At 38.8% G+C, this 24,460-nt stretch overlaps 1 protein-coding gene across 1 annotated transcript; it reads right to left on the bottom strand.

The window, feature by feature from the left end:
• Positions 1 to 496: 496 nt before the first annotated feature.
• LOC132545728 (protein capicua homolog) lies at positions 497 to 24,042 on the bottom strand. The gene is made up of 20 exons (XM_060209417.1): positions 24,027 to 24,042; positions 23,682 to 23,852; positions 20,487 to 23,153; positions 18,311 to 18,529; positions 17,925 to 18,088; positions 17,429 to 17,614; positions 16,559 to 16,703; positions 15,998 to 16,182; positions 15,122 to 15,317; positions 12,879 to 14,907; positions 12,448 to 12,569; positions 9,998 to 10,207; positions 9,311 to 9,478; positions 7,957 to 8,255; positions 6,917 to 7,030; positions 5,004 to 5,149; positions 4,478 to 4,623; positions 3,982 to 4,167; positions 2,664 to 2,813; positions 497 to 1,081 (listed from the first exon to the last, which is right to left on the bottom strand). The coding sequence occupies exons 1-20, from the start codon at positions 24,040 to 24,042 to the stop codon at positions 807 to 809; spliced, it is 7,794 nt and encodes a 2,597-aa protein (XP_060065400.1). The 3' UTR covers positions 497 to 806.
• Positions 24,043 to 24,460: the final 418 nt, after the last annotated feature.

Raw genomic sequence — 24,460 nt, forward strand, 5'->3', positions numbered from 1 at the left:
ATTACAGGACAGCAAGTCCAGATGGCTAACACATCAGACTCAAAGTCAGTGTGGGCGTATTACAGGACAGCAAGTCCAGATGGCTAACACATCAGACTCAAAGTCAACAATTACCCCAACTGTCAAACGTATTAACTCAGACTCAAAGTTTGGGGTGGGCTTTTTACAGGACAATCAACCCAGTCAGTAAACTTCCTGTTCTTTTGATGGGTTCTTCAGTAAGTGATTAAGGCATTGTGGACTATAAAATACTATCTATTATGCTCCAAAATGAAAATTTGTCAAAAAAAGAAAATTTTTAATTATGTATAATTTTTCAACAAAAAACGGTCACATAGCACTTATGATTCCAAATTTATCGACAATACACTGTGTATGACATTTAAATGTCACAAAAAAATTTGCAAACAAAAACAGTGTTTTTGATTGATAAACTTATGATTCAAAACAAGTGAAATTAAACATAGTAATGTTTATATAACATAGCTATATTAATCTATAATACAGAATTCTTACACAAATTCATCAACTTCACTCTTATTTACCTCATTTTCCTCCATTTTACAAAATCATTAAGTCAAATCTTCACACATAAAAATTAATTTTGTTTATGGCACAGCTGTCAAATTTTAGACATTTACAACAATTGTGTCTACATAACAAACATCCAGATTAATGTTTCAACATTATCCAAGTTCAGACCTTCTTAACACATAATATTACAACATCTTTATTCGATTTTTCTTACTCCATGATCCCTGAAGGGAGAGAGTTACCTCCCCTTTGGTGATTCCACATTTCCTTGATCAATTTTCCTCCTCCATGTTCCCAGACGAGAGAGTTCCCTCCCCTGTGTGTGACTCTCCTCCTCCAGTACTGTTGTCAGAGTCATTAGGGGGCGGGTGTGTTGCCACAGGTGTTGATGGCATGCTGCCAGATGAAGCATCGCCTGAGGCAGCTTTTTCCACTGCTGCAGATTGTGCCATCATTTTCTGTCGCACCTCACGTATTTTCAGTTGTAGACAAACCTTTGACGGAAAAATAGTTGCATGCTCTGCTTGGAAATTGGCTGTGGCTTGAGCTGAAAAGACATCAAATCATCTATACGTATACTATATGTAGAAAAAACCTATTTTATTTACTATCAAAGATCTATGAGAAATCTTTCTTATTGTTCATGGTTTGTCATTCGTTCATCAATGTTGAATTTTATTATTTGTTTCCCTGTCCTTGTTTTATTGATATTTCAGCTATTTAAATCAAAACATCTTATGGAACATCTTTCATTCTTATACATGAAAACAGATGATACCAGTATAACTTACTCCTTTAAACCCTTGTACATTCTATACTTATTTACAAACTTAATGAGAAGTCCACCACCAGCCATGTTTGATGTTGACAGAGACATCTAAGTTAATGAGAAGTCCATCAGCCATGTTTGATGTTGACAGAGACATCTAAGTTAATGAGAAGTCCACCAGCCGTGTTTGATGTTGACAGAAACTTCTAAGTTAATGAGAAGTCCACCAGCCATGTTTGATGTTGACAGAGACTTCTAAGTTAATGAGAAGTCCACCAGCCGTGTTTGATGTTGACAGAAACTTCTAAGTTAATGAGAAGTCCACCAGCCATGTTTGATGTTGACAGAGACTTCTAAGTTAATGAGAAGTCCACCACCAGCCTTGTTTGATGTTGACAGAAACTTCTAAGTTAATGAGAAGTCCAACAGCCGTGTTTGATGTTGACAGAAACTTCTAAGTTAATGAGAAGTCCACCAGCCATGTTTGATGTTGACAGTGACTTCTAAGTTAATGAGAAGTCCACCAGCCATGTTTGATGTTGACAGAGACTTCTAAGTTAATGAGAAGTCCACCACCAGCCGTGTTTGATGTTGACAGAAACTTCTAAGTTAATGAGAAGTCCACCAGCCGTGTTTGATGTTGACAGAAACTTCTAAGTTAATGAGAAGTCCACCAGCCATGTTTGATGTTGACAGTGACTTCTAAGTTAATGAGAAGTCCACCAGCCGTGTTTGATGTTGACAGAGACTTCTAAGTTAATGAGAAGTCCACCACCAGCCGTGTTTGATGTTGACAGAGACTTCTAAGTTAATGAGAAGTCCACCAGCCGTGTTTGATGTTGACAGAGACTTCTAAGTTAATGAGAAGTCCACCAGCCGTGTTTGATGTTGACAGAGAGGAAAGTTATGCCTGCCCCCATTAGTATTGGTGAAATACAAAACCCACCGTACATATAAGGAAAGTAATTTTCAATCAACTACACAATCAACTTTTGTTACATCACACAAGATACAGTCAAACCTCATCAACATGATCTCGTATAACTTGAAAACACCCTTTAATTTGAAGTATTTTGGCAGTCATGACCAAACTTCCAACCAAATGTTTGTAATCACTTAAATCAAACTCTCAAATAACTAGAACTTTTTCCGACAGTCCCATCGACTCTGTCCGACGGTCCCATCGACTCGAAACTTAAAAGAGTACGACTGTATTTTGACAAAAAGTCACTGATAATTTTAAGCTCATATTTGCTTACCCAGGTCTTGTTATCTTCAATAATGACCTATAAATTATTCTAGCTATTGCGGTAGAAATATCTGGCAGAAGAGAATGTCAAAATGATGTTCATTTACTTACCAGATGGAAACAGTCCATGTTCCTGAAACAACTGCATGACGAGTTGACGACGCTGGTCAAGGATCCTTCGGAGTGACGAGAATTGTCCAGGTGAGCTTGGAGTTCTGGGCGTCATTGGTGAACTAAGCCCACTTTCAAGGAAATCTTCTACTGAAGCAGAAACAGTTGTCAGGTGTCACACAAGGAAATCTACAGAAACAGTTGTCAGGTGTCACACAAGGAAATCTACAGAAACAGTTGTCAGGTGTCACACAAGGAAATCTACAGAAACAGTTGTCAGGTGTCACACAAGGAAATCTACAGAAACAGTTGTCAGGTGTCACACAAGGAAGTCTACAGAAACAGTTGTCAGGTGTCACACAAGGAAATCTACAGAAACAGTTGTCAGGTGTCACACAAGGAAGTCTACAGAAACAGTTGTCAGGTGTCACACAAGGAAATCTACAGAAACAGTTGTCAGGTGTCACACAAGGAAGTCTACAGAAACAGTTGTCAGGTGTCACACAAGGAAATCTACAGAAACAGTTGTCAGGTGTCACACAAGGAAGTCTACAGAAACAGTTGTCAGGTGTCACACAAGGAAATCTACAGAAACAGTTGTCAGGTGTCACACAAGGAAATCTACAGAAACAGTTGTCAGGTGTCACACAAGGAAGTCTACAGAAACAGTTGTCAGGTGTCAACACAACACACAATGAAATCTACAGAAACAGTTGTCAGGTGTCACACAAGGAAATCTACAGAAACAGTTGTCAGGTGTCACACAAGGAAGTCTACAGAAACAGTTGTCAGGTGTCACACAAGGAAATCTACAGAAACAGTTGTCAGGTGTCACACAAGGAAGTCTACAGAAACAGTTGTCAGGTGTCAACACAACACACAAGGAAATCTACAGAAACAATGAAAACCTTATAAGGAAACAGATACCAGTATCAGGTCTTTACACAAAAGAGCTCCAGTAAACCGAGACTGCTAGAGGATCAAAATCCTTATAAATCACAGTAAAGATGGGTTACAATTAGCAGTAGAACCCAACACATAATAAAGTATTGTATTCTCACTCAAACTTTCTTGTGAATCTTTTTTTCATTTTTCTGTATCGTTTCACCTTGAGTATAAAAAAGAAGGCACTCTCGCACAAGTGACAAAGGAACATTGTGTTTCATATTCATACTTTTCATTTTGAAACTGTGACAGACCATCGACTTTCTCATTTCTGTCTGCAGCCTCCAGAGCTATGGCTTACCGAGGTTCAAGGACACAACAGCTGACCTATGACCTTTGATCTCTGACTGCAGCTCCATAATTTATGCCTTACCTGGTTTGGAAGACACCGCAGCATCAGCAAGTGTCTCCAAGCTGAAATTACGTCCAAAGAACATGTTGTCTTCGAATCGCGCACTGCGAGGTGTCTGTGGGGTCCCAGTCTCAGACTCACTGGAAAACTTCTTGTAACTTGGAGAGACGGGGTCAAAAGTCTCGCTTGGTGTCGACTCTCCAGTAGCTGATAACAGAGGTCAGTGAGTGAATAATTTGTCCTAATGGATAAACTTAACAAGCACAATCATTACTGTTTACAAAACCAAAATTTTCCAGGATTTAGCTCTCATGAAAAATGTTGATGTTTTTCCCAGTTCTAACTTTGCCTTAAACTAATAACTGCATATCTTTAATTGTTCAAACATCAATTCTTCTTTTATTTTTGAACCATTTAGCAAAACAACAAAATTAAGCTTAAGGTGAACTGCAAAGATGTTCCACCAGATACAGTATACAGATGTTTAGAAAGTTGAAAATTAAATCTAAATCCATACCAAGAGTGGACACTTTCCGACGCCTCTTGTAGCAGCTGATGATTGCTCGTGGACTCTGCGGGACTGGTGAGTCCATGTTCGTATGTTCTGGTACAAACTGTGGTAAAGCCTCAAACCTCTTGTCAAAGTTCACTTCCTGTAGCACTCTGTACCAATCCGGAATACAGGAAGTTAGCAACATTGTATCAAGTACATTTTTGTACATTTTTCAGCAATTTTCTATCAATTTTTCTCTAAATCAACACTTAATTAATGTGAGAATTATGTTTCCCACAACATCCACATCTTTTATTTGAAGACCTAACAAATGGAGTTTTACAAGTGAGCGTCACAAATTCACAGAAGTCAATCACTAGGAATTATGATAAGTAGCCATTATAAAATATTATAGTATTGTTTATCATCATATCAGTTTATTATGAATAAGAAGCAGAATATCGTCTTTATATCCTACTGCTGCATAACTGTGATATGGAAATCAAGAAAAAGGTTGGTTTACAGCAGAACATACGAAAAGATAGCTTACTTTTCCATTCCATCCTGCATCTTGTTTTTAAAGGCAACACCCCGCCGAGGACTGTTAGTTCCTGGACCAGGAGAGGCAAACGAAGCATCGCCCACGGCCAGCGAGGATTGTGGCACTGGAAGTGGGGGCGGCTTGTGTTTTGGCTTCTATAATCAACAATTATAAAACAAAACTTACAACTGTAGATCAGGCCCCACTTGTATAAAACATCTCAACTTGAGATTTCCTCAAGTCGAGATTTTCCTCAGCTGATATCTCCTCAAAAACGGCTTGTATAAAATTTTCTCAAGGAACAGGAGGAAGGCATCGGCTAGGATGTCCTGAAATTCCTTGAGGAATTTTCATACAAGATATTTTCAAGGAGATATTAGCTGAGGAAAATCTTGACTTGAGGAAATCTTAAGTTGAGATGTTTTATACAAGTGATGCCAGGACTAAATTTCATTTTTCAGAGATAGAATTCTTAAAAATTAAAAAAAAAAAAAAAAAAACTGAAGCAGATAGGGCATACTTCCTCACAAAAGACATTAATTATCCAAAATTTTGCTTGTTTCCTTCTTTTCCAAACTTTTCTTCTTTGTACAAAATTACATGTCAATGTAATGTATTTGTTTCAAACAAAATTGCAAAGTTTAAACCAATCATTTCCTGTCTTCAATTCAAAGTCCAAGTTATCCATCCATACTGAAGTCTCAATGTAAACTAGAACCTACAGGTATCTGTGGAGTGGTCACAGTGTAAACTAGAACCCACTGGTATCTGTGGAGTGGTCCCAATGTAAACTAGAACCTACTGATATCTGTGGAGTGGTCACAATGTAAACTAGAACCTATCGATATCTGTGGAGTGGTCCCAATGTAAACTAGAACCTACTGGTATCTGTGGAGTGGTCCCAATGTAAACTAGAACCTACTGGTATCTGTGGAGTGGTCCCAATGTAAACTAGAACCTACTGATATCTGTGGAGTGGTCCCAATGTAAACTAGAACCTATCGATATCTGTGGAGTGGTCCCAATGTAAACTAGAACCTACTGGTATCTGTGGAGTGGTCCCAATGTAAACTAGAACCTACTGGTATCTGTGGAGTGGTCGCAATGTAAACTAGAACCTACCGATATCTGTGGAGTGGTCGCAATATAAACTAGAACCTACCGATATCTGTGGAGTGGTAACAGTGTAAGCTAGAACCTACTGGTATCTTTGGAGTGGTCGCAATGTAAACTAGAACCTACCGATATCTGTGGAGTGGTCGCAATGTAAACTAGAACCTACTGGTATCTGTGGAGTGTTCACAGTGTAAACTAGAACCTACCGATGTCTGTGGAGAGGTTGCGATGTAAACTAGAACCTACTGGTATCTGTGGAGTGTTCACAGTGTAAACTAGAACCTACCGATATCTGTGGAGTGGTCGCATTGTAAACTAGAACCTACTGGTATCTGTGGAGTGGTCACAATGTAAACTAGAACCTACTGATATCTGTGGAGTGGTTGCAATGTAAACTAGAACCTACTGGTATCTGTGGAGTGTTCACAGTGTAAACTAGAACCTACTGGTATCTGTGGAGTGTTCACAGTGTAAACTAGAACCTACTGGTATCTGTGGAGTGGTCACAGCGTAAACTAGAACCTACTGGTATCTGTGGAGTGGTCACAGTGTAAACTAGAACCCACTGGTATCTGTGGAGTGGTCGCAATGTAAACTAGAACCTACTGGTATCTCTGGAGTGGTCGCAATGTAAACTAGAACCTACAGGTATCTGTGGAGTGGTCCCAATGTAAACTAGAACCTACAGGTATCTGTGGAGTGGTCCCAATGTAAACTAGAACCTACTGATATCTGTGGAGTGGTCCCAATGTAAACTAGAACCTACTGGTATCTGTGGAGTGGTCGCAATGTAAACTAGAACCTACCGGTAACCGTGGAGTGGTCGCTGATGTCTCTGTTGATGGTGTTTGTGGTGCTGGCATAGATTCATCAGGATTGACTTGTTCGACACCTGAAGGAGATTTGTCCACCGAAGAAGCCTATAAAAATACAAATATTGCATTACTAACCATATTTGCACAAATACCAATGTCCAACAGATGGAGAAAAAAAGACCAGAAAGGGCTGGTGGGTTGGTCCTTTATATATAACGCTTTACTAAACGGTTGGCTGTTAGCACTCACTTGGTAATTGATATTTGTTTAGTGCTGGGTATATATCTTGAGACATTTGTTGAAATCTGTCATATGAAATGAATTGAAATATAATTTTTACTGAATACCTACATAGAACGCAGCAAAATTGTTCAATAGAAGCAGTATGACTGATCTCTCATTCTTAACCAGGATTTTTCATAAAAATATATGTTTTACATATTCTGGTTTAAATTTGGTAATAAACTATTGTATATATTTAATTGTTTCATTTCCGTCTTATTTTTATTGTCTTGAATATTGGTTTCTCAGAATTCCAAAGTAGAATCTGATCCACCAATCTGAGTGTTACTGGTCCAACAATAAGCAGGTAAATTCTGAGCATACAACTATTTTAACAAATGAGCACACTTGTTACACATCAAATTAAATATTGTGTTTCTATTTTTTATAGCTATAATTTATCAAATACACATTTCAGCCATGAATTCCTATATACGACCATCCCCGACTACAACAGTAACACAAACATGTTTCACGATGCCTACAAAAACAGAAAGAGGCCATGCTGATTGCAGCATCTCCAAACGTCATAAAGGTTATGTGAGCACTTTGCAGTGCAGTCTGTAGACTTCAGAAGTCAAGATATAATTTTGATATGTTTATAAATTGGTAAAACTATACTTCTGTATGGACAGGAACTAGGTGTGTGTTCTTGGAGATAGGTAATTAGTCTTTTAACTATTATCTATCAACACATTTCACGGTTCATGGTGTGTTTCTGATAAAACATTCCAATTAGAAATGCTCACCGTGACTTTGAGACTTTCTTTCTTTTCTCGTTTCCTGTCACCTGACAGTTCCCGCTGTTTCTTTGTCTGTTGCCCTTTTGACATATCTTCCCCATCTTCTTCGTCTTCATCTTCTTCCCTGCTTTCTGGCGTACTCGGGCTCGGGGACCTTCTGATTGGCTCATAAGAGAGAACCAATGGGGATGGTTTCTTGGGTTTATGTTCATTGTTCATTTGCTGAGGCGGGCTGTTATGGATGTTACGGTATATACTGCCTACAGCATGAGGGCTCTGTACTGGGGAGGTCAGAGGTCGTTGACCTGGAAATTGGAAAACACGAATATTTATTGATAAAAAAAAATTCCTGTGTTCATCATTCTACAAGACTGATACTCGAGTGCCAACGTTCATCATTTTACCAGACTGATACTCGAGTGCCAACGTTCATCATTTTACCAGACTAATACTCGAGTCCCAACGTTCATCATTTTACCAGACTAATACTCGAGTCCCAACGTTCATCATTTTACCAGACTAATACTCGAGTCCCAACGTTCATCATTTTACCAGACTAATACTCGAGTCCCAACGTTCATCATTTTACCAGACTAATACTCGAGTCCCAACGTTCATCATTTTACCAGACTAATACTCGAGTCCCAACGTTCATCATTTTACCAGACTAATACTCGAGTCCCAACGTTCATCATTTTACCAGACTAATACGAGTCCCAACGTTCATCATTTTACCAGACTAATACTCGAGTCCCAACGTTCATCATTTTACCAGACTAATACTCGAGTCCCAACGTTCATCATTTTACCAGACTAATACTCGAGTCCCAACGTTCATCATTTTACCAGACTAATACTCGAGTCCCAACGTTCATCATTTTACCAGACTAATACTCGAGTCCCAACGTTCATCATTTTACCAGACTAATACTCGAGTGCCAACGTTCATCATTTTACCAGACTAATACTCGAGTCCCAACGTTCATCATTTTACCAGACTAATACTCGAGTCCCAACGTTCATCATTTTACCAGACTAATACTCGAGTCCCAACGTTCATCATTTTACCAGACTAATACTCGAGTCCCAACGTTCATCATTTTACCAGACTAATACTTGAGTCCCAACGTTCATCATTTTACCAGACTAATACTCGAGTCCCAACGTTCATCATTTTACCAGACTAATACTCGAGTCCCAACGTTCATCATTTTACCAGACTAATACTCGAGTCTCAACGTTCATCATTTTACCAGACTAATACTCGAGTGCCAACGTTCATCATTTTACCAGACTAATACTCGAGTGCCAACCTTCATCATTTTACCAGACTGACAGAATCATTCAGACAACTACTAACCTTGTAAAGCTGCAGTGACCTGAAGACTCTCCGTTGCTACAGGGATGTTAGCAATGGTGGCTTTGACGCGGTACGACTTGGACTGACTGCCTCCAGTGATGTAACCAATGTCCACTCCTGAGCTTACAGGAACACTTGTCGGGGTCGGAGCCTGTGGCTTTGACATTCCTATCAAAGTGAGACAACTTTAGGAAATTTGTCTAAACATGATACTACATCATTTAAATACAACTACATACCATTACAGCATGACATTGTTAACAACTGTGAACCTCTTAGTTTGATCAGAATTTGTCTTAAATGATTTAATCTTTGTGACTTTAAATGTAGGTCAAGGTCATTCATCCGAACAAATTTAAATACTCTTCATCAGAGAATACAACAGGAAAGTTATGTTGACGCAGAGACTATCGTGAAATAAAAAAATAACTAAAATGTTGATGTTGGAAGCTTCTTGAACATTTCTAGCTCTTATCGTGACTTTAGCCTACACAAGCTTAAAAATCCAATCTTTTAAAGAATGAAATTTCCATTCCATTTTGTTTTCTAATGATAAATGATAAAATTGTAATAGTTAAAACAAAAACAAAGAAAGAAAACAAACAAAAAACAACAACAAAACAGAACAAAAACAATACTAAGTTTGTGCAACAAGGGAAAAAGTCTGAACATTTGAAGATATCTTACCCTGGTAGGATGAATTGGTTTGTATCTGTGGAGGGCTTGGAGCTTTAGGGGCAGTCACCACCGTTTTGGGAGCCAACGGAGCCTGTGAAGCATACGTCACTTGCCCCTGGGGGGCAGCTGGAGGTTGTATTTGTTGAGCCCCTGGGCTCGGGGCAGGTGATCGTGTGCCCTGCTGTTGAATCATCACCTGTTGTACAGCTCCCTGGGGATCTGGACAGAAACAAGCATTAGATTAAGAGATCATTTGATACATTCACTATGTACTTGTAAAGGATGCCTTTTCGATGGGTAAAAATTTTGCAGTTTTCATTTCATACAAGCCTGAAATTATTTTCCCCAAATTTTCATTTCACTGTCATAATAAAATCAAATAGCACCACTTGAATAGAAAAACTTCAAACATTAAATAATAAAAGTTTAGATGAAATCAAACCAACAAATGATGTTCTGTCTACAACATTCATTCCAACAACATTACATCATTACAACAAATTCAAATGTTCCCTATCACAACAAATTTAAATGTTCCTTATCACAACAAATTTAAATGTTCCTTATCACAACAAATTTAAATGTTCCTTATCACAACAAATTCAAATGTTCCTTATCACAACAAATTTAAATGTTCCTTATCACAACAAATTTAAATGTTCCTTATCACAACAAATTCAAATGTTCCTTATCACAACAAATTTAAATGTTCCTTATCACAACAAATTTAAATATTCCTTATTACAACAAATTTAAATATTCCTTATTACAACAAATTTAAATATTCCTTATTACAACAAATGTAAGTGTACATTTGATAACAGAAGACATTTTTGAAATCCTCAATATTATGAAGAGTTATTCTGATGATACACACATACGCAGGAGACAAACAATATTTGACCAAAATATTTCTATTAGCATTTTGTAAAACATTCATGTAATCATTTATTATCAACACTTGAAATCCTAACTCTAAAGCTCAAGGAGGATTTCATACAAACGAACACAAGAAAACCTCCAAGCCTTCAAAGTTTCACTCTAAAACTTAAATCTAGAAGATAATTCTAAAGATTCGCCAATATTGCTGAATGATTCACCAATATTACTGAATAGCATTCTAATGATTCGCCAATATTGCTGAATAGCATTCTAAAGATTCGCCAATATTACTGAATGATTCGCCAATATTACTGAATAGCATTCTAATGATTCGCCAATATTGCTGAATAGCATTCTAATGATTCTCCAATATTACTGAATAGCATTCTAATGATTCTCCAATATTACTGAATGATTCTAAAGATTCGCCAATATTGCTGAATGATTCGCCAATATTACTGAATAGCATTCTAATGATTCGCCAATATTGCTGAATAGCATTCTAATGATTCTCCAATATTACTGAATAGCATTCTAATGATTCGCCAATATTGCTGAATAGCATTCTAAAGATTCGCCAATATTACTGAATGATTCGCCAATATTACTGAATAGCATTCTAATGATTCTCCAATATTACTGAATAGCATTCTAAAGATTCGCCAATATTACTGAATAGCATTCTAATGATTCGCCAATATTGCTGAATAGCATTCTAATGATTCGCCAATATTACTGAATAGCATTCTAATGATTCGCCAATATTACTGAATAGCATTCTAATGATTCGCCAATATTACTGAATAGCATTCTAATGATTCGCCAATATTACTGAATAGCATTCTAATGATTCGCCAATATTACTGAATAGCATTCTAATGATTCGCCAATATTACTGAATAGCATTCTAATGATTCGCCAATATTACTGAATAGCATTCTAATGATTCGCCAATATTACTGAATAGCATTCTAATGATTCGCCAATATTGCTGAATAGCATTCTAAAGATTCGCCAATATTACTGAATGATTCGCCAATATTACTGAATAGCATTCTAATGATTCGCCAATATTGCTGAATAGCATTCTAATGATTCGCCAATATTACTGAATAGCATTCTAATGATTCGCCAATATTGCTGAATAGCATTCTAAAGATTCGCCAATATTACTGAATGATTCGCCAATATTGCTGAATAGCATTCTAATGATTCGCCAATATTGCTGAATAGCATTCTAATGATTCGCCAATATTACTGAATAGCATTCTAATGATTCGCCAATATTACTGAATAGCATTCTAATGATTCGCCAATATTGCTGAATAGCATTCTAATGATTCGCCAATATTGCTGAATAGCATTCTAAAGATTCGCCAATATTGCTGAATAGCATTCTAAAGATTCGCCAATATTGCTGAATAGCATTCTAAAGATTCGCCAATATTGCTGAATAGCATTCTAATGATTCGCCAATATTGCTGAATAGCATTCTAAAGATTCGCCAATATTACTGAATAGCATTCTAATGATTCTCCAATATTACTGAATAGCATCAATATTTCTCAGTAGCATACTTTGTTGTACATAGTTGATGAAAGCAGGGGAGTTAACTCCTTGGACACCTTCAATTTTTGGGAGTGGTGATGCTGCCATGGCAACAGTGCTGATAGAATTTGGCTGCATATACATCCTTGTGCTGTAAACAATTAAGTATTTACATTTTATTTTTTAGTAAAATAAAGAACGAGTACAAAAATGCAAATGAAGGATCTGAATTTACTAAACTATCAGTTACTAACTAGTTATTAGACATTCTTTTCCCATTTAAGGAGGGATTACAGATGATTAATTTGCAAAGCACAAAATTTACTTGTTTATATTTGCAGATAGGTAATTGTTTGGATATGATCTATGATACATATTATAATGAAAATTCTTTAAAAAACTATCAAATTGCAAATGATCCTTTTTTACCATCATAACAAATAAATCATTAATGACTTACTTCTGTGTAGAGGGCAACAACAATTTAGCCTGTTGTTGTTGATTTGCTGTCTGTACTTGCTGCACCTGGAGTTGTCCCCCCTGTGGGACTTGCTGTACCTGGAGTTGTCCCCCTTGCTGGACTTGCTGCACTTGGAGTTGGGTTCCGTGTACCTGGAGTTGTCCCCCTTGTTGCTGTATCAACTGTGTGTGTGCCTGGGGGTGAAGTTGTAACTGGGTGGGTGTGTGTGACCCACCAGGTAATGACATGTAGCCTTGCCCCTGGGACACGCTTGGTAACTGGACTTGTTGGTTTTGACTCATCGTGACAAACTGTGTCGTCACCATGGGAACTTGCTGATTTGGCTTGGTCTGGTTCAGAACGATGGGGGAGGCCAGGTTGGTGTGTGTACTTAGTAATCCCCCTTGTTGCTGTAGCATTTTCCCCTGACTTGTCATTGGTGCTACTTTTAACCCGTTTCCTGTGACGGGAGCTAACTGAACTTTTCCTGTCTGAACTGATTGAGGGGACGGCTGTAAAGGCGGATGTTGCTGAGAATGCTGGGAAATTTGCTGCTGGGGTAAAGGTGAATGGAGTTGGGAATGTTGTCCAGGAAAAGTGAGTTGAATATTACTCTGTTGTACAGGGGTGGCTGGTAACGCCATCTGAACAACATTTTGTACTTTTCCTCCATTAGGTGTTGCTACCCTTACAGAGGGAAGTATGTACTGGACATGCGTGGGTTGTAAGCCAGCCTGTGATAGGCTAATAGTTTGTTGTACAGGTTGTTGCTGTGGAGACTGGGCCTGCTGGGGATGTGCTACCTGATTTGGCTTCAACACAAGTGTGTTGAGCAGTGTAGCTTGGGTAAGAGGCTGGTTCTGTGTGTTGGCCTGTGATACATGTCCCTGTGGTGACTGCCCCTGAGAAGGAACCACATTGCGAATTGTTGTGATGAAGGCATTAGACATGGCGGGAACAGAGGTTGTTTTACTGCTTACAGATGAAGCAATAGACGGCGTGTTCAACAACATTCCATACTGACTTGAAGGAATATTTTGCACCAAAATTGTGCCAACATTTTTCACGTTTCCGTTTGGCGAAGCTTGCAGTAGAGTCTGCTGTTGTTGTATTCCATTACCAGTCACTGCCTGTTTTAGTAACGTTGGCGTGGCGATCTGCGCCTGCTGCATGGACACAAATGGTTTAGAGGCTATAGGTACAGGTGTAGTGATGGGTTTCCCCATGGTGGAGTAAGTGGGAACCACCACGTTTGAGCCGTAATTAGCACTAGTGGCAACTGTTTGGGTAAAAGGTACCAGCTGAACTGTACTGGATGTGACAGGCTTTCCCAACGGTATCCCACCATGTGGTGAGAGACTTGGCTGTATTTGTATCGGCTGTAACTGTGGCTGTTGCTGTAACTGTGGCTGCTGTACGTGCAGGGGTTTTCCTCGTATTGGTTTTTGTGTCACTTTATTCATAACAGGACCTCGTCCATTTTGTTTTCCCAGAATTGTCTCGGTGTTCGATGACACAAGAATCTGTTGATTTTCCTGTGTTGTCATGGTGATATTATGGAGCTTCATCTGACCGACCTTGACAGTGTGCTGCTGGGTTACTGGAGTCCGGGAGGAGGAATCGTGTTGATTAAAATTAAATTGCTGTGATAATTGAGATTCATTCCCAAAGGAACTTCCAGTGGACATTATTCGTGCTTGTTTGTTTGCCTTTGCTCGGAACACTGCCCCTTTAGGTCGAAATCCACCCGCACTTGATGGTCGGGGACTATCACCTTCCGAGGTTCCTATGGAGGATGCTGCAGAATGTCCCGAAGACTCGGGAAGTTTCCTGATTGGTGTTGGACGGTAGGGGATCTCTGACGGACTGATGTGTTTCATCACAGGAGAGAATCGTTGTTGTGGAAAAGCTTTGTTCTCAATAAGTGTGTCTTCCTCAGTCTGACTGTCTGTCTCGCTATCATAAACATTCTCATTACATTCCAGTTTTCTCGTCTCTGTCTCGCTTGTGTCTCCCAAATCATCGACCCCTGGTAAAAAACATTCAGATCACACTAACATCCACAAAATCAAATAAATCTAAAATACACCTTAGTACTTGTTTTTTTTATACTTATTTTTTACACCAAAATATTTCTTTTCTACCATAAAGAAATAAAAAAATACTTAATTCTTCACTCTTACCATCTGTCTTTTCTTCATTTTTAATTTGAAATAACAGATTAATTTATTTCTTATTTGTACCATCTTTCTTTTCTTCATCGATAACCATCCTCTCCTCGTCACTATAGGCATCGTCTCCGTCTGTCTCCCTAGAAACCATGGCACAGAACTGAGGATGCTGTGGTTGGCTGATTTGCTGCTGACTACTGGTTGCTATAGTAACACTCGTTGTTGAGGAATAACTTTGTTGACTTGGTAACAGCGGTCGTTTCAGATCCTGTATCAAAATTGGAAAAAATTCTTAATTTTTTTTTTTTAATAAGACAACATCTCTATTTTCTACATGGAATAAAATACCCAAGTCATGTTGTGTCTCTTTTCTTGTGAGTTTCCATCCAAACTGATATTTGACTTTTATCATTATTACTGTTCAAATCGTTTTTTTGCCGGCTTGGTCGGATATGCGTCTCCATCTTGAACTTTTCAAAAGATTTTTTCATCAAACTTCGGTTACAAAACACAGTAAATCATAACACACATATGTCTTCATCTTGAATAAGTAAACTTTTTTATTACAACTTTTCAAATTATTTTTTCATCAAACTTCAGTTAAAAAACACAGTAAATCATAACACCTGTTATTTTTTATGGTATACCTTTACTGAACTGAATTCAACTCCATCCCGATATCAATTTCAAATCAGCTCTGCCCCCATGAATTTTTTTTAAAAACGAACTTCTATTTACCATATCAGCTCATGCTGTATAAATTAGAACTTTTTTATGAAGCATGGGCATTGGAAAACACATTTAATACCGACATGTCAAAAAGCATGAAAATACGGAATTTCCTTAAATTTCTTTTTTAACCTTCACTTACCTATGCTTTTTTATCGTAGTTAAGATTTCTTCAAGTTAAAGAAGATTCGTGAAATCGGGGCCTGATTCTAAAATTACCTCAGTAAATTGTTTCCCCTCATCCTTTTTTGGAGGGAAAAATGCGGAGCTGCCATCTCGTGGAACGGCAGAGAGGCTCTGGGATCTCACTCGAGAGATTTCAAATAATGAGCGCTCCCTCTGTTCCTGTTCATTCTGATCCATGACATCATCCTGAAGCTTGAAGACGTCTAAGTCATCGGGAACTTTAATTTCTTCCTCCAGGTCTTCTAAAAGTGGTTTGTCTGGAATTATAAAACACAAACCATATAAAAATATTCATGTAAAATTACTCTGCTAAACAACTCATGATTTTTACAAATTGATTTTTATGAAATATGATACTAAATTTTTTCTATTTCACTTCAATAACAATTTTTTTGACGAAGTGCGTTTGACCTTAAAGTCTCGTTCATATCAAAAGAATCAAAGGAAACCAACATATTAAGGTTTACTGATGAAACCGTTGATAGTATGCAGTAAGTTAGGATCTGTAGCCAACACCTAGGCTGTGATCAGAAACATCACAAATGGATGGAATTTCGGATTTATAAACGGATGTTGAGAGGAAGCGACACCCACCAATGTCTTCCATGTCGTCAGTAGAACTCAGTCTCCGTCCTGTACTGCTTCTTTGTTTGAGCTGATTAGCTATTGTACTGGATTTCTTCCTCTCTTTCGAGCACCATTTCCAGTCAGGATACGCTTTAAAGTGGGCCTCCTTTACCTGGAGAACAATTAATATCACGGAGGTCACTTCAGGGTCAACATCACACGAGTTATAAACATCCAAAAAGGACAAAACAATAATTTGTTATTTTATATTTCCAGGTACCTTCGTATCCTGATATTTACAGACGATTATTATTTAATCTACTTATGTGCATATTTCAACGAAAACTTAGTCATTGTTCATAAGGTGTTACACTTGAAATATATGTATGCCAAAAAAAAAAATTTAAAGAAAAATAATTGTTTTGTTGTGATGTTGTTTTAAAGGACATTGTACCTCGTAACAACCAACCCTCCTCCCCCCCCCCCAATACTGTTCTACCTCATAACAACCACCCCCCCTCCCCCCCAATTCTGTTCTACCTCGTAACAATCACCACTCCCCCTCCCCCCAAATTCTGTTCTACCTTGTAACAACCACCACTCCCCCTCCCCCCCAAATTCTGTTCTACCTTGTAACAACCACCACTCCCCCTCCCCCCAAATTCTGTTCTACCCTGTAACAACCACCACTCCCCACCCCCCCCAAATTCTGTTCTACCTTGTAACAACCACCACCCCCCCAAAATTCTGTTCTACCTTGTAACAACCACCACTCCCCCTCCCCCCCAATTCTGTTCTACCTTGTAACAACCACCACTCCCCCCCCTCCCCAATTCTGTTTTATTTGCATGAAAACTATTGTACTAAGATAAACACTAACTACAGTTCCCATCTTACCTGGTAGGCGAGGTCGTGATACTTCTGTTTCTCTTTAGGACCCAAGGCGTACCACCACTCGCCAAGAATCTTACTGACGGTTCGATTGTCCTGGTTGGGATGTCGTTGGTGAACCATGTGTCGATGACGTTTACTGAAGATCATGAATGCATTCATTGGACGTCTCACATGATCTTTGTCCTTGGACTGAAAAGAGTTATTGGCCGAATATAATGAATGTAGAATAGACATACAGCTAGAGCATGCAATAACACTGTCATGGAAAAAAAACTGGACAGGGTCTATCGTCAGCAACCAGTTAGCTCAGGAGGTAGAGCTTCCATCAAATGTTCGGAAGGTCCCGGGTTCAAACCCCGGGCCAGACAGCCCCCTCCAGCGTTTTCATAGATCTAATAATAAGCTTTATCTGATACTTCTATAAATATATGTGATACTATTTACTTACTTACTAAAGACAAGAGCAATTATAAACACTCAATTAAAATGGAACATTTACTTTGCGCGGACTCTTTGGCTCTTTTTCATCTTTGATTGCACTGAGAGACTGTGTGCGACGTTTTGTCGGTGACTTAGGTTCCTTCTTTGGCACTGGTTCTATAGGGCCTGGTTCCTTCTCGTCAAAAACGTCATCATCATATTCATCGTTATCTTCATCGTCAACTGAAATGGAAGTATCACAACTTTTTGAAAATATTAGAAAGGTAATAAAACACTATTTACTAAATAATTCTAAAAGGCTTTTTGTTAAAATGTTTTGGGGAAATTGACTCATATTTAAGTAGGGAAAACAGCTTCATTTTAACTGAAAAATTGGGCAAAATAAATTGAATAGCAACATGATACGCTGTAAAAATACTAAAATGTACAAATATTATAGCATACCCTCAGCCCCAGCATCAGATACACTCTGATGAGCCCCTTCTGGTGTGTTGTTAGCAGTGGGAAGCTGTGCTGGTGTTGTTTGTGAGATAGGTGTGGGCGACGGTTCCTGGGGTTGCTGATGATTGCCACTAGGTGTCCCGTGCTCTCCACGTGTGTTTGTCAGAAATGGTACAAGTGAATGCCAAGGAAATACAGGAACTGGTTTCTTTGATTCAGTTTCTGGAACACAAAGATTAAATTTTATTTTTAGAAAGTCTATCAATTGATGAGGTGGTTGAGTGGAAATATTCCAAGCATTAGACGGAAAAGAATGGAACGATCAAGTGGATTGTAGTCCCCACTGACACATCACCTCACCTAGGAACAAACATTTTCTTTGATGAAGGTCAAAGGTCAAAATATAGGCCAGAGTGACCTATTTTTAATATATGACTCAAGGGTCACCATACCACAAGTATGAAGATCCAGTGGTGTCAGAGATAAAGCAGAAGGATGGACAGAAAGATGGATGCAATAAACGTGAAACATAGTTCCTCTCCACTCCCAGTGGTACAATGTAGTTTGATCAAGTTTCTTTTAAGGACAGTCTCCCACCAACACAATGCAAGTATGAAGTTCAAAGGACTAATAGTGTCGGAGATAAGAGCCCTGACAATTTTTCTTTTGATGTAGGTCAAAAGTCACAATGTAGGTCACAATGATCTACTTTTGATTCCTAATCACCAATGTGAATCAACATACCAAGTATGAAGTTCTTTCTGGACATTGTAAGGAAGGTCAGACCAAGAGCCTAATCTGTCACTGAACATTGATACATATCTGGATCACTGTGAATTGTCAAATTTACCTAAAATGTCGCTTCCCTCTTGAGTTCTTGGATTTTAATTTGCCAATCATAAAATAAATCTGAAAAACTTTGATAACATTTTACATTTTTCCTGAAAAGCATTCCGTCAGAGGATATTGTTAATAAATGCATCCACCAATGTCTAAAAACAACAAGCGAGAGATTTGGATCACTAAGTTACTTACTACTGAATTCTAACGTAACTACTCTGATACAAGATAATAATAACTATGGAGGCAATAAACAACAAGAGGCCCATGGGCTTTAACATCTGACATAAAATACAAGATTTCAAATTTTGAACTTGAGAAGAAGTCGAAAATGTGTTTTCAAGATGGTGGCCATGTTGGATTTTGGACCAACCCAAAATTAAGAAACTTTGGTCAGGATCATGTCACGATCATTTCAGGCAAGTTTCAGCTCAACGAGACATGTGGAACTTGAGAAGAAATTGAAAATGTTTATGACGGACGACGCCAGACAAAAGGCGATAATAAACAGAACGATTCAATAATCACTTTATAAGTCAGCCTATTATTGACAGCTCTAACACCACATTACCTGATGTTATAATTACCGCTCACAATCAAATTTCAAATATTTTTTATTTCTCAGCAGGATACTGAACACACTATAAGTATGTTAGATATTTCAAAGGCTTCAGGTCCAGATAACACTAGTCCTAGATTCATTAATGAAGAAAAAAGAGAGTATGTGGTTTTAATTCTTACTATACTTTTTAATAAGTCTACAGATTGTGGAATACATTCTTCTATATGTAAAACAACCAATGTCACATCAGTCTTCAAAAACGGTGATAGATCCATCATTTTCTAATTATAGACCTATATCTTTAATGGAAAGATGTATTTTTGAAGATATGTAAAAAAAAATTTTTGTGACACAAATATTTTTACTTGTTAAAAATCATAGCACTCATTCAGAGGATATTGTGCCAAATGCAATCAACCAATCAGATTGCAACACCGTATTAAATATGCATGAAATTTGCTAAACACAAGTTCCATGGAGGTGACCTGGGCATGTAGTATACTAATTAAAATATTATAAGAAGAAATTTTGCTGAAATTATTAATCAGCCAATCCTATTACAACAGCCTACACATCATGTGCAGGGCCTGCTGATTCAAGCATAAGGAGCCAGCTTCATGCTTCTGAAAAATTAATTGAAGACATTTTCAAATAGAAAAAAAACATGTTAATGGTCGATCCTGAAAACTCCTTTAGGTCAAAAAGTCAAAAAATGAAAAAGACGTAAACTAATCACAAACAAAGAAATTCAAGGACAAAACACCTGTAAATATTTACCCGTGGTTGTAACTGCCTGCTGAAGCTTGTTGACTTCTCCAACTGGCATCACAGGTAAGAGAGAGGCAGCTCCGATAACACTAGCTGTGCCTGTAACCTGTGATACATGCTGTAACTGTTGCTGTATTACAGACGATGTCATCTGGTTCTTGAGAATGTTTGTCTGTGGCGCTCCCATCTCTTGTACTTGGTAAGGTACCTGGGCCACGGACATCTGTCGCGGGTTGCTGTTGATCAAAGATTTAAGAGTTGCCATAGTTGCCGGTTGTTGAGCAACATTTGGTGCTACAGTGACAGAACTAATAGATACTCTGTTGATAGGCTCGATAATATTCTCCGACAAACTATGGTGTGAGGGGAGAGCACTCACAGAGAGACTTTGAACCAAGCGACGATTCTGTAGTTCTGGGTTATAATGTGTTATAGATGAAACACTTCCACTGCCACCTTCTCTCACTGTTAGCACACGTTTCGGGGACAACATGCCTGCTATATAGGGCATCTGTATCTGTGATGTTTTAGATGATGGAGTCTGTATCTCTATACCTGAATCATCACATTTTTTCGAGTCTTGTTTAACCATCTGCACTGCAGACATTTTCTGGAGGAAATGCTCACTCACGTGACTTGGAGAATGAAATAACGGAATAGAACTAGAATTTGACGGAAATCTTGGCGTAATTGGAGAGACATGTTCTGAAGATGAACTTCCTGACTTGGATGCACAGGAACTCCAACTACGTGTTGGAGAAGTAATAAAAGCTTGTGTCTGAGGATGCGGAGAAATTGGAGTAAAAGAGGCAGAATTCCGGGACCCATGACCACTGGTTGGGGACTGTACACTTAACTGTGGAGATAAAGGATTCTGAGAAGGCGTCGGTGAAAACGCTGGTGTAGTGGAACGAGAATTACCCAGAGACACCAACATATTAGCTGCTTCAGTTTCATCAAACCTATTATGGACATGTCCATGTTCCGGATCATACTCGCCTTCTCCGCGACCATCACTCCAGTCTATCTGTCCTTCCTTCAATTCACCTGTCCGACACCCAGGAAACGGAGGAGCGTTCCTCATATTTTTCTGTCCTTTCATTGAGAGATGACGTGAACAGAAGCCACGTCTTTGTGATTCCTTTGTGCATCCTTCCTTAGAGCACAATCGCCTCCATTGTTTTCCGTTGAATTTCTTGCGAATTCCATTTGGTGTAGAAACAACATCCCCTTTTTTATATTTTGTTGTCAGCGGTGATCTTGGTGTGCTAGATCGGCTACCGCTCTCACATGACTGAGCGCTGCGACTCCTAGCGGAATCACGTTTCTTCGGAGGCTGATTTTTGCGATCTCCTTGAGACCTTGACCCAGATCCAGGTGTTGCACTTCCAGATCTAGGGGTACTTAATCCTGATGAATCGAAGCAGAATTCTTCGCTCTGAATATCATCATCAGAAGAATCACCACGTTCATTGCTAGTACTCTGTGGAAGAGACGGTGACCGTATGAGGCGATTCAAGGGGGGACTTATTTCCAATGATGCAGGGATATGTTGGTGATGAGGCTGCTGTGTGTGCTGATGTATGTGTAACTGGAAGGGAGAAGGTACCATAGCAGGAGGTGGGGGCGTTTCCTGCTCTGGGATTCCCTCCTCGAACTCTTCATGCCATGGAGGGTGTAAAAGTCTTAGAACTGCACGCGACACCCATTCATATTTTTCTTCTGCCAGACCGTGAATCCTTACACGGTAACTAATTGGTTGAGATTTCTTGTCCACTACCTGTCCTTCATAATAATAATTCACTTCAGGATTAATGCGTACACAAACACGAGCCCCAACAGCCACCATGACGGCCATTGGACTGTGATCACTAATAATGTCGTGGTTGTTTTTCTGTTCGAGTACATCATTAAAGTAAACCATATTTTTGTCACTGTCAAACAAAATTCCAATATGGCGGTTATGTTTCACATCACGAATCTCCCCTGGTTGGTACAGACCATCCCGACGGGCAAGCACACGCTGATTAATCCAGTTAATCAAGTCAATCATTGGTCGCTTTGCTGGTGGACCAAGGGGAGATGATTCACTCTCAAATTCGTTCCCTTTACGTTTTTTCGGAGGAATAGCTCTGGATCTTTTTTCCTCTTCTGTTGGTGTGCATACTAACAAAGGTCGCTCTGTCATCAACCTGTCAGTCTGAAAGCGCTCCGCGGAAGATCGCTCCATGACCTGTTCACTAATAGGCGCACTGTGTTCAGACGGTTGCTGGAATGCAGGGCTCTCCCGGAGATGAGGAGGTGGTAATTGTACTGAAGAAACAGGGGGTGGTAACTGCATGGATGTTACTGGAGGATGAAGCTGTGCAGATGATCCAGGGGGAGGCAACTGCGTAGAGGTCACAGGAGGATGCAGCTGTGTAGAAGTTGCAGGGTGGAATTGTGTGACAGTTATAGGGGGAGGTAACTGTGTGGAAATTCCAGGAGGGGGAAACTGTGTAGATGTGATAGGGGGAGACAACTGCGTAGTTGTAACAGGTGGAGATGACCGTGTAGAAGTTGCAGGGGGAGGCAACTGTTGTGTGGTGGAGGATGTTGCCACGACATTGTCCTTTACTTCTAATGGAGGAGTCTGATCTTTCTCTGTAGAACTCTTTCTGTTTCTGCCATTACGCCCTAGAATAAGAAATATTTTGTTTGATATTTTTCAAAATTAAACACACGCAAAAACATTTCTGATATCTTGTAATGTTTCCCCTTACTTCTAAAACCAAAACAAGATGTGTTTATGAAACACTATTCACCCAAATTCTAAATTGTGACATTAAAACTGTACTGTGTAAGGCATGTATACCAAGATATTGTTAAATAAAACTGCAGAGATAATGAATTGAAACTGCGAATTATTGGAAATTTTCTGAGTTTAAGGAGCGTTACTCTGTGTAAAGTTGTAGCCTACTTCTTACATGGCAATAGTTAAGGCCGATGTTTAAATTTTTCAAATGTAAGTCAAAGGTCACAGTCAAATACACATTGTCAAAAATTTTGGTACCACCAGAAAGGTGACAAGGAAGTCCAATAAGAAAACCATACAACAGATATACAAACAGAGAGACAATTTGCTCCAGATCTTTTGATTTGGGGACATAGTAAATAACTTTTTTCACCAAGATGAAAACCTCGCTATCATTTGACGATACTCACCACGACTGGTAGTATTGGATTTTTTCCCATCTTGGCCATTTTTGTTTCCTGATTTCTTGGTCCCCGTACTGACAGATGTGTCCGAGTCTCCTGTAGAATCTTCCTTTACGTCAGACACCTCGGGAGGAGTGTCTTCTGTCGAAGCTGCTGCTCTACGCTTGGACTTACTTCCTGATAAGATAATACACGATATTTATAGTACTTTACTTTGTAGGTTTTTTTCCAGGTGAGTTATCACCACATATCTCTGGTTTCAGTTTTGACGCAAAATGAGAAGCATGAGAATGTGAAATCAATGTCATACAATCAGAGGACCTAATTATCAATTAAAGATCATGAACTCACGCAGCAAATTGCCCATGTCAAAATGTAACTATTTATCATACTTTCCAGGTTATAAACTGGTTATATGTAAGCCGCAGAGCCAATTTTTTGCCTCTTTTTTCTATTTGATCAACATATTAGCCCCATCAGAATATAAGCTGCACCCTTTATTATGATGTGGTAACCGTAATTTTGATCAGATTTTGTTGATATAATTTATCAAGATCATCAGTGAATCATTTAATATAAGTATGTAAGTGAATTATACACAGGTATTCCTCTATATTCTTGATGCATTTCAAAACAGAGCAATTATTGAACTTGTTTGGCTTTGGAACCTTCAAAGATTGTCTACGCACAGAAATCGTGCCCAATATACTGTTTGGTTTACTAAACAATTTCTCCGTCAGTGTCTGTATGCTTAAATATTAGTGAAGGTCCTTATATGCTGAAAA

Source organism: Ylistrum balloti, unplaced genomic scaffold (assembly GCF_031769215.1).
Source record: "Ylistrum balloti isolate Yb309-2 unplaced genomic scaffold, AGI_CSIRO_Ybal_v1 Utg369854, whole genome shotgun sequence".
Taxonomy (NCBI): domain Eukaryota; kingdom Metazoa; phylum Mollusca; class Bivalvia; order Pectinida; family Pectinidae; genus Ylistrum; species Ylistrum balloti.

Coding starts and splice junctions, on each gene's coding strand:
- LOC132545728 (XM_060209417.1), bottom strand. Junction 17,615..17,924: donor AGCCAAAGAGTCCGCGCAAA/GTAAATGTTCCA, acceptor AACTCTTTTCAG/TCCAAGGACAAAGATCATGT. Junction 8,256..9,310: donor GGTCACTGCAGCTTTACAAG/GTTAGTAGTTGT, acceptor TCCAATTTCCAG/GTCAACGACCTCTGACCTCC.